Genomic DNA, 13,005 nt, shown 5'->3' on the forward strand with positions numbered 1-13,005 from the left:
AAGTTTTTAATACCTTAAAATTTTATTAATTAAAATATTTTAAACCTACATCACTGCTCATGGCTCTCCTGGACGCTCTTCGCTTCCCTTTTTTCACATTCAACTCTCGTGGCTCTCCTCTTTGTGCTCATATTGATGGTGGTGGTGTATATGCTCTTCCTCCTCTTCTATAATTGGATGCACATGCTCGTGCTTCTCCTCGTGATGATGCTTATGTTCGTGAGAGATATGTTCCTTGTGTATGATCGGATGATGTTCCTCGTGTATGACTTTCTCTTCCTTGATGACAATCGGTTTGTGATGGTGATGTATATGCTTGATCACGGTGTGCGTGTGCTTTTCAACTTTCTTGTGAACTGGCACGTGAATAGTGATCTTCTTCTTTTTGTGCTGACTGCTGAGGAGTTGGAAAGAGCGAAATAAGAGAGAAATGAGTATAAAAACGGAACGGAGAAAATAAACGCAATTTATATTCAGAATTCAACGAAAAAACAAGGGAGTAGCTTAATTGATGGAGAGGGCAAGTTATAAGTGAGAGTATTTGAGCTCAAAATTCGTGAGTTTGTGTGTGAATGATCCAAAGAGTGAGCGAACGAGTTACTAAGTGAAGTAGAGGACGTGTGAGTGAGTAAATTAGTTAGTGAGTGAGTCAGAGTGCCAATGAGTGGTTTTTCGGGTATGTCTGCGACCTCCAAATTGTCAGCAAATGAAGTGAGTAAATTTCTTGGGAAAACCGCACGCTTTCAAGAGGTCCTCCATTTAACCAACTTCCATTCCCCCGCACTCACCCGGCATCCGCGCTTTGTGTGCAAAACAAAAGGAGCAACACGCCTACTAAGATGATCACTTTGAGAAGCTGCAGGGAAAAGATTTCGAGGCAGAAATTAGTATTTTTTTTTCTATGGGATCGGATATCCCATCGAAAGTTCTCCACTCACCAAGCGTTTTCGATTCATTTTCTTTTCTAAAACTGTAACACTTGCACGAACAGGAAGAAGAAATTTATTTCGCCTTTTGCACGCCCGCCGGTGATACGCACACTTTGCAATGAGACTATGAAATGAGTGTTGCCCCAATTGGCTAAGAGACTTTTATAACATGCAAACAGCAATGCGGATAATTTCGAATAACGGTGAAGCACATAGCGGGACGACAGGGGGCTGCTTCTAAAGTGGAACGCCAGAAAACATGGAATTCGGACGATTTTCGCTTCCTTCACACAACTTGCATGCAATGGAAACGCCAGCGCGCGCGTGTGTGTGTGAAGCTTTGGCGCCAGCACTAACAGCTGTTGGCTTACAACGTAATCATTGCGGCGCATGCGCAGCCGAGCGAAACAGTGCTATGGGAGCTGTGGTAATAAAGAAAAAAAAAAAAACGCAACGACGCTGGTGGGTGTATTTCGAGCTGCGAATTTTCACATTTTTGCTGGGCTTATCATTTTTTTGCAATTTGGAAAATTATCTTCTTTTATTTAATTTCCCTGCGCACAACTAATGTTGGTTTTTAAATTCACTACTTCATATAAATGCGTTTTTCTTGTTTTTTTTTTGTTTGGTTTTTCTTTTTCGTTTTTTTCCTTTTATCTTTCCAAGCGGAAGCCTATAAGCCTAGCTGAAAGTCAGTCAGCGGAAGTGCTTTTTGTTAAATAATTAAATTAAATTGTAAACGGAACAAAAAATTATCAAAAGACGCAAAAAGACGAAAAAAAAAAAAAAAAAACACAGAAAAGGGGCGGCATGCAGTAAGTTTGTAGCTGCGAATATTTAACACCAAATTTAATATTTAGTGTAGCAATAACAGACAAACTAATGGTAATTAATCGAAAAACATTTTGCATTTTGTCGACAATTTTGTTAGTGTCTGAATATGACTTAAATATGTTTCATTAATTATGAAATAAAAGCTAAATCAAGCTGCAATGGGGCAAGTTTCTCGAACACTGGAAAGAAAAGAGAAAAAAGTTCCAGTCCGTTAGTGCTACACTGGCTTTAGAAAAAAAGACGAATTATCTGTGGAAGGCTGAGAAGTTAGGGTCCATAAAAACTGGTCAGGGCAAAAAATAAACTCCTACTCAAATTTGTACTCGCACACTTGCGTTCGGAATTCTTTCTTTTTTGGTTTTTTTTTTTGTATTCGCAAACGTCTTCGCATCAAATGTAAGTGGTGTTGGTCGGCCAAGAGAGCTGAAATGTATATCGAGCCCTAACCGTCAAGAAAATGTAACGCAGATGCTCTAGCAACATCGCTGCATCAAAAAAAACATTTTGAAAAACACGTCGTTTACATCTTTATGGTAAATTTTTTTTTTCTCACTTCCCCATTTCTTTTAATTTCAACCGCAACAAATATTAAATTAATCTCTTATAAAAATTTTTCTACAGCCACTTAGATTCATTGCTCGTTTATTACGCCAAGCAATAGCATCAATTTCAAGGTTAAGTAATCGCATTACACACATGCACAGATGCACTTGTACTCATATGAAATGTGGCACAAGTACTCAAACACTGCAGTAACGAGCGCAAGTTTGCGTCTTAAGTCTTTTGTTTACATCTCTCAAAAAACTGCTGGTAATGGCAGAGAGAAAGGCCAACTTCCAAAAAAATATTCAACACCCTACCAGCTTTATCGCTCACTGCGGCCATGTACGTACTACAATAATTGTGTGCGCAAATGGTGTACAAGAAAAAAATAACCAAAAAAAAAACACAAAAATTAAAATCTCATATTTTCCAAGCATCAACAAATTGGCGTTCATTCAATTACTTGTTGGCTGGCGAGAATAATTAGCCTTACAAACGTCTACTAACAGCTACTGAAACTCTATGGGAGAACGATGCAGCAAGGTGAAGAGAAAAAATGTGAAAGAAATAAATCTACTGCTGTTGCGTGCAACAATGCCGCTATACACTTCATTGAGTTCTTCTTGGCGAAACTGGCGATTGTAGTACAAAATGTTTGGGTAGACGTACGGGTAGATGGACAGACAACTTGTCAAAACTGGACATCAATCAAAAGACAAGAACAACAAGTGGTTGGTTGAGCTGTTAGCTTGTTTTTGTTGTTATAATTCTTGTTGCTGTATTACGAGTATTAAGCATGTTGAAGTGTTGGTTGAAAAAGCAGAGAAACGACTTTTGCGGAGAAAAAAATACAAATAAAACAAAAATAAAATTTTAGTAAACAATTTTCTTTCCGCTGCGCTTGGGTTATGGTGCTTTTGTTGGCTTACTTTAGCAGCAAGTTATTGTAGATTTGACAGTTTTTTTTTTTGAATAGAAAATTGAAGAAGTTTGATTTAAAGGCCACTCTTAAAAAAAAATCTTTAAAGTACATAGAGATAGATAAACGAAAGAGTAAGCCAAGGAAAGCACAAGCAAATAATGAGGACCCAATGGTTGTGGAATTAGCCACTCAGTCCTAATCAACAAATTGTCCAACTTTTGACTGGAAAGACAGTTTCGGTAAATTTTTCTGTTCTAAATGATCATTGCCGCGCTGAAGTGATGCTTCTTGGTCAGTGACGTTGCGCCGAGTCAGTCGTGATTGTGGACTGAGCACAAAACGTGCTGGCTCTACATCAATAGGGACTCATAAAAAAAAAAGAATAATAATTGAAAAAGGAGTCTGAGCTCAGAAAGTTCGTATTAACTCTCCCCATGGATTTATCATGCAATATTAAGCTCTAAACACTTATTTAAGTTTTTTACGGAACAAATGCAGCATTTTTAAAATTTTTCTTAAGTTTCAAATAAAACTGGATTGCAAATAATTATCCTGAAAAGTTTCCTAATTTTTTTAAGGGTAACGAAATTTGTAAAATTTTAGTGTTTTTCAACCATGGACCCCTAAAAATTATTTAAAAAAATCTGTATACTCGCGTGGGCAGAAAATCCGCCAATACGTCAATATCTTAGGCCCGCCCATGTCCATCATATACGTCCCTCTACGCGTGAATGCACTCATGTCTTACAAATTCTGAACTACTTGACAAAAAATAATAAAAAAAACACTTTAAAAACTCAAATAAAATGCAAGAATCTCCAGCAAAAATGATTGATGACCCAACCGCAGACACACTAGCTCTGACGCAGGCACACATACCGGCATTTGATCGTTCAATTTGACCCAGTATTAGACATAATTAAAAATAATTTGTGGCATCCCGCATGCAAGATGGACAGAAGAAGCAGCGAGAGCAACAAGTAAACAGCAAAGATCACTTCAAAGCTGAAACAAACAAGAAGACGAGCAGGTGGAGTGNACAGAAGAAGCAGCGAGAGCAACAAGTAAACAGCAAAGATCACTTCAAAGTTGAAACAAACAAGAAGACGAGCAGGTGGAGTGTATGATCACTGAAAAGCCGGCACGCAATTACGCTCCACCAAAAAAAAAAATATGTACATTAGACCGTACCAACTGAAGAGCGAAACAAAAAAAAAAAAACGTTCGCTGTACACAACTGAGTCTAAAGTATTTTGGGCAATACAATTTCAAACATATTTTTGCAGCCTCTTTGGTGACNAAAAAAAAAAATATGTACATTAGCCCGTACCAACTGAAAAGCGAAACAAAAAAAAAAAGTTCGCTGTACACACCTGAGTCAAACATATTTTTGCAGCCGTTTTGGTGGCATTTTCGAATATAAAACTTTTTGCGGGTTAGTTGAGGTCAATGAAATTTTGCACAAAAAAAAAAAAAATGTTGTGAATTTTTGTTTTTCCAAATTGCCTTGCGAAAATTCTTTAGATTCAAGGATGTGCGGCGAATTTTTTTTCTGGTACTCCCTAATGTACATACTATACATACGTGTACCACAAATTCCACTTAAAGGTATTCAGTCTAACTTGAAAATTATGCAAGTACAGCGCTGGAAAGTACTGCCAGGTATTGTGGCTAAAACAACGGTAAAAATTGGGTGACTAATATGCCTGAAGTAAAAATATTTGAAATAGTTCTACAACTTTCATCTGTTCGCTATTCAAATTTCTTTTCACCAAAAAATATGTTTTCTTGCCTGCCACACATGCACACAGAGTTAGGCACATCGATCACTCGGTTTCACAAGCTATTAGAATAGTCATTCATCTTTGCAGTAAATCTTCCCCACAGAGAAAAGCAAATTTTATTGAGTCAGCCGACNAAAAATATTTGAAATAGTTCTACAACTTTCATCTGTTCGCTATTCAAATTTCTTTTCAACAAAAAAATATGTTTTCTTGTCGGCCACACATGCACACACAGTTAGGCACATCGATCACTAGGTTTCACAAGCTATTAGAATAGTCATTCATCTTTGCAGTAAATCTTCTCCACAGCGAAAAGCAAACTTTATTGAGTCAGCCGAGCGGACGCGTGTTTGGTTTTTTCTCTTTATTTCCTCTTCACTTTTTGACACCTTCTTCTTCGGCCCCCCTCGCCACGATGACCAAACAACAGGTAACGCGCTGCCAGTGGCTTCCTTTAATTGCTGCTGGTTAGTTTCATTTTTATTACGATTTTAATCAATATTTTCGGGAACTTTTCTGCTGCTGCAATTTTTCTTCAGCTCTCCAAGCGCTCTAATTTCGTTCTAATGAGTTTCAGAGCGCCGAGCTTGTATGCACTGCTGTTGAGCGCTAATTAAAAGTGGATTTAATTTTTTATGTATTTGTTTTTTTTTTGGTTATTGGATTTGATGGAATGTCGGGCGTTCGATGCGTAAAAGTAATACAAGAAAAACTTTAGCATTTATATATGTGAGAATTTTTATTGGTTTATTTACTTTTGAGCGCGTATTGAATCAATTGCCCAAAACGCAAAACTTCTGTTGAGTTAAGGTGCTTCAACTTCACGAGTTCGTTGCNAATGTATTTCTTTTTTTTTTTGGCTATTGGATTTGATGGAATCTCGCGCGTTCGATGCGTAAAAGTAATACAAGAAAAACTTTAGCATTTATATACGTGAGTCGGTTATTGGTTTATTCACTTTTGTATTGCGTATTGAATCAATTGACCAAAACGCCAAACTTCTGTTGAGTTAAGGTGCTTCAACTTCACGAGTTCGTTGTTTAAGTCTTTAGTATGAAAAGTGAGGAAAATTGCTCAGAATGTTCAGTAATTTTGTGAGAAAGTCATAAGTAGAGCTTAAATGGCGTTCAAAAGCCGTGCATGACATACTGTGATTCAGTGACCATAAGCCATTAGGGTGATAGAGCCACTATAGTGTTAAAAAAAGAAGCCGGTCCTATGAATAACCTCATAGTATTAAATGTCATATCCTAAAATACTTTGTGCTGTACAATAAAAAAAATTCCATGATATGTTTTGAGCAGAAACTAACCGGCAGATTTTGCATTTTCTTTTTCAGATATTCGTTAAGAGTAAAGGTAAGATTTATGTAAATGATTTTCAAAATTGCCGGAAAATCTCGCACTGTCGGAAGAAAAGCACGAATGTAGGCAAAAATTAACAAAAACTCCCCCAAAGACTCGAAATCAATCTTAAAAAATCCTTAAAGGTCCTGAAAATTTTTCAATAAGAAGAGACAAGTCGCGAAAACCCCCTGGAAAACCCCGGAATGTCCCGAAAATGTCCGGAATGGTCGCAAAAATCTCAAGAGCATCTGGAAAAACACTTCTTTAGTTGCCTGAAACCAGAAATTTGTGCCGGATAAAGCACGAAATAGCCCAAAAATTACCGAAGGGTGGCGAAAAAACATCCGAATGAAATGAATGAATGAAAAAAAGTTCAGAAAAACTCCCAAGAGGTCTAAAAAAAATTGTGAAACTCATCGAAGAGTGCAGAAATAATCTCGCGAAGATATCAAAATAAGTCAAAAAATCTATAAATAAAAACCCATATGATATTTTTTTCCATTTCCTGTGTTGATGAACCTCCATCGTTGTTCTAGAAAGCGTTTTTTTTTGTTCCGTGGCAGCCGAGGGCAGAGAAAGGGGACTGGTGTAGTAGAGATCCCATAGTAGGGCCGCGAAGTGCTGCGATTCATTCAGCTTATCCAAGGGCATCCCCCAGGCGGATAGCTTAAGATGACACGATCGATGGAAAGTAACAGTATTAAAGTTTTGCCATCACAGCTCTTACGAACAGCGCTTGGTCAAGAAGGTCCATCTTTTACTGTATTATGCTAAAATTCAACCCTGTCAAACTCCGGAGCGTACCACAAAATATGTTAATATCTATGAAGAAAAGCTCAGTCGTTTATGTTTTAATATCAAAGGGAAAACTGCCCTATAACTATGTCAACGCCCATATATGTATGTACATACAATTTAACAAATTTCACCGACAATGAAAGTGACAGAACAGCACTTAGAACCAGTTCTTAGATGACCGCTTAGGTGACCGAAAAATTTGAAGCTATGTTCAACATCAAAAAATGCGTAAAAACCAGACACCAAAAACGTAAAAAAAAATTAGTATCACATTACGAGTACAAATATAACCGCATAAAAAAGAAATTAAGTACTTGAGTAGCTGGTCTTAAAAATGGAATAATGTTCTTGAACGAAAATGTTGTATAAAAAATGCGTATACTACCAAAGTTTGCCTTAAAAAGTGTGTCACCCAGCAATGAATGCTTGGCAATGCACGAAAAATTATAAATGCCGCCGCTTGACGCATAAAATGTTCATTTGTTTACACTAATCGCGAGCTGAAAGGTTTAGCAAAAAAACGAAACTGCAAATATATAAAAGAAAAGGAAGTATGGACTCTACACACCAGCCAACATTGTCTATACTCTTACTCCTATGCTTGCTTCAATACACAGCGGCCATAATAAACCGTCCACGGTCCGCAGAAAACAGCTCCGGCAAGCAGCTGGACAGCAGCTATCTCAGCGATCAACGACCGCTGTGGATATTGCAGGATCAAGTGCCACAGAGCGACTACACTGAGATCATCTACACCACACAGAGTCCTTACAATTATCGAAAGCAGCAGGCGCAGGCGCAGGCTGGGCAACAACGACAACAGCAACAAGCACAAAAATCCCAGCGAACTGCAATGAACCTTAGGCAAGGTGATCAGCTAAGCCTAGTCGCCTATCGGCAGCCACAGCCTCTACCTGCACAGCAACAGCAGCCAGCGCGCGCACCACTTTTCGCCCGTCAAAAGCCACAACGCGCCATGCAACAACCACGCACGTACAATTACTCACCACATCTGCAAATCCCACGCCATTATATGCCGCTCCAGCGCCTCCAATTTCAACAGCGTCAGCGGTCACAGCTATCGCGAAAGCGTCCGCGTTTCATAGGCAGCAATGCAGTGGCGTCTCCGCGCCGGCGAGAGCACTATATTCCGCGCATCAGCATGCCCACCTTCGATAGTTTGCCAGGCGATGAGAGCGTAGACGAAGCGCCAGTCTTCGTTTACACGGGACCCAAAGGTAAACTGATAATGAACACCATACTAACCGCGCCCAAGTATCCGATGCAGGAGCCAGTGCCGGGACAGGTGCTCTACCCGCCCAGCGTGCCCATCTTTCGACCCAAGCCGATTGTGGAAAGTTTTCGCATGCCGGGCAGCACAGAAACTTTGAATCTCACGCTCATTCCTTTCTACGCGCATGAGGCCATTGACATACGACAGGCTGCACGCATGTTTGATCGCGGACAGCAAGCTTTAGAGCAGGAAGCGCCGACCACACAACCGACTGTGTTGTATGCAGCGCCTGCTGCAATGTCCCGTATTGCGGATTCTGAAGCCGCTGAATCGACGCCGTTGCCAGCAAAGAAGTTTCGTTCAAAGAAAGCGAAGCACTACTCCGCATACCATTCGCCCAACGAAGTCCAGTGGACACCAATGACTGCGGATCAGCTAAAGAACGTCGTATCGACGACAACACCTTACCCGCTGACGGCGCCAAGTCCGCCACAAAATCATCAGTTTGGTAGTGCGCTGAAGCAGACTCCCACGACTTCATCTGGCTTCGCAAACTACAGAGTCACTTATAAATCAGATACAGACAGCGTAGAGGATTCCATAGAGAAAGATGAGCTGCTAATTAACGGCGATCAGTTGGCGATCAACTACGTCGATGATAGTTTAGAGAAGCCAGCTAGCGCTCCTACAAAGTCTCCAATGTTGAGCTCGCGCTACTCGCTGTCCAAGGAGTATTATGCCTTTCCGGTATTCACGTTGGGAAAGCTATTGAAACCTGAAAGAGAAGAAATGGTGAAGTCGTTACCCACCTATATGGTGGAGAATACGGTAGATAGGCCGCTGGAGCATGACCAACAAATGACTGGTGAGCAGGCGATGACGGATAGTACCGGAGGAGAAAATGTTGGTGCGGAGGAGCATGGAGACGATNCCCCATTTCCCCTGCATCAGTTCAGTTGTTCAAAGTTAATAAAATTTTAGTTGGATGCACTTTTAACGATGCCATAAATGCCAAGCCGCCAATCGACTAATCGACTTACTTGGCACTCACATGTACATACATATGTACATAGGTTGCGCTTGCGTCAATGTATGAGTGCGTGCAGCCCTCCGCCGTGTGCTCTCGAGCCATCATTCCACGGGTTTTTTTTCGGCTGTGTCCGTAGATGTAGCTCTTCCCAAATCAATCTTGGCTGCGAATTGCCGCCAGTGGCGTTGAAGCTTCTTTTCTCATCGCTTTGCTTAATTTCCATTTCACAGCTCAGCCAATTCTTTTTGCTTTTTTCACCACCGCTTTGGTGTTGTTTTAATGTTCTTTAGCGTAGATTTATTGATTTCCATTGCGTGTTTGTTGCGTGCAGTCGTGCGTGTTGCATTTCGAAGCGGGCTTTTTTGTTTCTCTTCGCCTCGTTTTTTTTTCTTGTGAAAATTTTTGGGATTTCTTTTCCTGCTGCTAAGTTTACAATGTATGGTTGTTGTTGTTGTTCCTGTTGCTTTTTGTATTAGTTTAAGCATTGCACTCTCCTAATTTTAGTACCTCAATTAATTTTGTTAGAATTAAAATTTGAGCTCTTCTCAAACGCAGACCCTTCTCCGCAACAATTCTCTGTGGTTGGCTATAAAAAGGCCAAGCATCATTGGGAAATGTTTTAGAATTGTTGAATTATTGTAAACGGGCGGTTAAGTAACGGAGGTAACGTTGGATTTGTGGGCTGTAATGAAGTGAAAGGATTACGAAAAAGGACTAAGAAGGATTGCAGTGAAAGTGTTGGCTTTTATTAGATATGAAAGGATTAAAAATGAAAATTCTATCAGAGGACAGTTGCGGGAATTAAAGTTAAAATGATTTACTGAGTAAAAAAAACTTTGAAGTGCCACAAGGAAAAATATTTTCGCAACAGTATTATATATTGAGAAAAAACGCTATTACAAACCAAAAGACCATTTTTCACCTTAAGAATTTCAAGTTTACTTTGCAAAAGTTGGCGAAGATCTATTGAGTATCTAAAATGTTCATTGAAAAGCTGCTGAAATATGTGCTGGTGCGTGAATAATATGTAACAAGGGTTATAAATATGCATTAAGAAGTGAAAATTTTAATAAGAAAAATATTTACTTTTATTCAACCGCTTCTTCCTTCTAAAATTCCGCTATTTGTCGTGAAGTGAGAATGTAAAAAAATATATCCCAGGAAAAAACGCAAAAAAAAAATGTTAGAAAAGTTTATATATGAGGTGATTAAAAATTAGTGAACTGAGTAAACTGAACAAACTTAGTCAGTGCTGACTGTATAAAACTAAAAAAAACAAATTTTTGAAAAACCCAAAAAATACTGGAATATTTTTTTTGTATTAAAACCAAACTAAAAAAAACAGTGCTATATACATTAACTTAGAAAATAATTATTTATACAAAATTTTTAATAAAAAAATTATTTTATTTGAGTAGGAAAAAGTTATAAAATTTGTTGGACTTTGTTTTTATAAAAAAATTGTCCTTAAAAAGAAAAATCCTTTTAAAATCAGTTTAACAAAAGTTTAAAAATTACTAAAATTAAGTTTCAGAGGGCCATATATGCATATATGTACATAGTAAAAAAAATTAAATTGGAAAGTTAAAGTTGATAATTTTATCACATGTTCACACAATATTTGATAAGGAATATCAATCTATGTACATATAATACAAAAAAGTATATTAACATATACATAAATACAAATTTACCTTAAAACATTTATTTAAATAAAAGAGTTATTGACTTAAACAAGTAAATGGTGAAAACAAAAACAAGATCTATCGAAAGACGAAAAATTCCCAAAAATTCTCATACTGACACAATTTGAACATTAAATTTAATATAAAATTTAACTTTTATTTCTAATACAAATGTTATTTTTAACCTTCTTTCACTTCCAGTTCCTCTTTGCTGCCGCTCTTCCAACATACGCCTTTTGGTGGACGCCTCCATCCGCAACCACTACAACGTGAGTACGAAATTTTATTTATTTTGTTTAATTTTATTATTTGCTCTCTTTAATTTTTTATGACTTACTTCAATTTTTATTTTACTTAATTAAATTTTTCGTTTGTTTTTACTTTACTTTATTTTAAGTTTTAATTTTTTAAGTTTGATTTTTTGATTTATTTTATGTTATGTAATGTAATGTAATGTAATGTAATGTAATGTTATGTTATGTTCTGTAATGTTATGTTATGTTATGTTATGTTATGTTATGTTATGTTATGTTATGTTATGTTATTTTATTTTATTTTATTTTATTTTATTTTATTTTATTTTATTTTATTTTATTTTATTTTATTTTATTTTATTTTATTTTATTTTATTTTATTATATTTTATTTATTTGATTTTGTTTTACTTTATTGTATTTAATTTAATTTAATTAATTTGTTTTTTTTATTTTTCTCTTAATGTATTTTTGAATTTAATTTAATTCAGTTTTATTTTATTTGATTCTTTTCTTTTTTATATTTTTGATGCACATAATCCTCTAAATAAGAATTCCACTTATTAATGACGCAGTAATTCTGATTGTTCCAGTGAATCGCCTATGACTTTCAAGCAGATACCGCTAACCTACTTCCGAACCTACACCTACCAGCCGATTTCCGGCAATCCATTCGCTGCCTTTCCCTTCTACCATCATGCGGCGAGCGCGGCGATGCCGTCCCCTCTTCTAACGGGCACCGCGCGATACGAACACGCTACATACATGCCTGCCGGTGCGTATCCCATGAGTTTGGCGCTGCATCCTCAACTGCAACAACCACAGCTGTATCAACTGCCCCAGCAACCAGTGTTGCATGCGAAGCCACTGACAAGTCCCATCACGAGCATAATAAGCACCACGACCACCACAAAGCCACCGACGACGACCAGCACCACCACAACTACAACAACAACGACAACGCCGCCGCCGACGACGACGACAACAACCGCTAGCAGCACCACCAGGGCAACAACTAGCGCACCTGTATTGCCACTCGCTTCCGACGTACACAGCTTGCCTACCTATGGCAACGATGTCCCTAATTCTCACCCTCACTCGTATCCCTACCCCTATCCGACATACAATCGACGCGCCTACATGGGGTACAACTCGCACTACTACCGCGCCGCTTATCCATATCCGGATTATACGGTCTACAAGAGCTCGCCGGTGACACGCTTCAATAGTCAAGGTGGCCCGATAAAATTCGTTCCCTGCATGTGTCCGATGAGTGTTGGTAACAGCGGGGCGGGCGGAGAAAGTAATGCGGCACTTTTAGTGCAGGGGCGTACCGCAGATGGGGAAGACGATGGTGTGACGGTACTGGAGCGCACTGCGGATATGAATGTGTCTGATGATCACAAAGTAGTAGACGAAAAAGAGGGCGAACAGAAACGAGATAATGCGGTTGAAGGTAAACCGGCGGTGGAATCTAAAGTGGACGGACAGGTTGAAGCGGAGAACGTCTTAAATCCAAACTTGGTGCAAAAGACGGTGGCCACCGGCACAGCTCAACTGAGCACGAATAAGATTGAAGAGGAAGTGGTGCGCGCGAAGAGTGTGCCAGAAGGGCGGGACAGGAATAAAGGTTTGGTGGTCGCATAA

General features: G+C 38.6%; 2 protein-coding genes across 2 annotated transcripts; one reads left to right on the forward strand and one right to left on the reverse strand.

Annotated features, from left to right (window-relative positions):
- Positions 1–1,039, reverse strand: LOC108358880 (uncharacterized histidine-rich protein DDB_G0274557). Its single transcript, XM_017610398.1, has 3 exons — positions 939–1,039; positions 789–856; positions 1–397 (listed from the first exon to the last, which is right to left on the reverse strand). The coding sequence occupies exons 1-3, from the start codon at positions 954–956 to the stop codon at positions 100–102; spliced, it is 384 nt and encodes a 127-aa protein (XP_017465887.1). The 5' UTR covers positions 957–1,039; the 3' UTR covers positions 1–99.
- Positions 1,040–10,399: 9,360 nt separating this feature from the next.
- Positions 10,400–13,005, forward strand: LOC108358876 (mucin-5AC). The gene is made up of 3 exons (XM_017610391.1): positions 10,400–10,432; positions 11,307–11,374; positions 11,952–13,005. Exons 1-3 carry the CDS (start codon positions 10,400–10,402, stop codon positions 13,003–13,005), a joined length of 1,155 nt encoding a protein of 384 aa, XP_017465880.1.

The sequence above is a fragment of the Rhagoletis zephyria genome, unplaced genomic scaffold (genome assembly GCF_001687245.7).
Source record: "Rhagoletis zephyria isolate East Lansing unplaced genomic scaffold, Rhagoletis_zephyria_1.1 Rzeph_scaffold_00308, whole genome shotgun sequence".
Classification (NCBI taxonomy): domain Eukaryota; kingdom Metazoa; phylum Arthropoda; class Insecta; order Diptera; family Tephritidae; genus Rhagoletis; species Rhagoletis zephyria.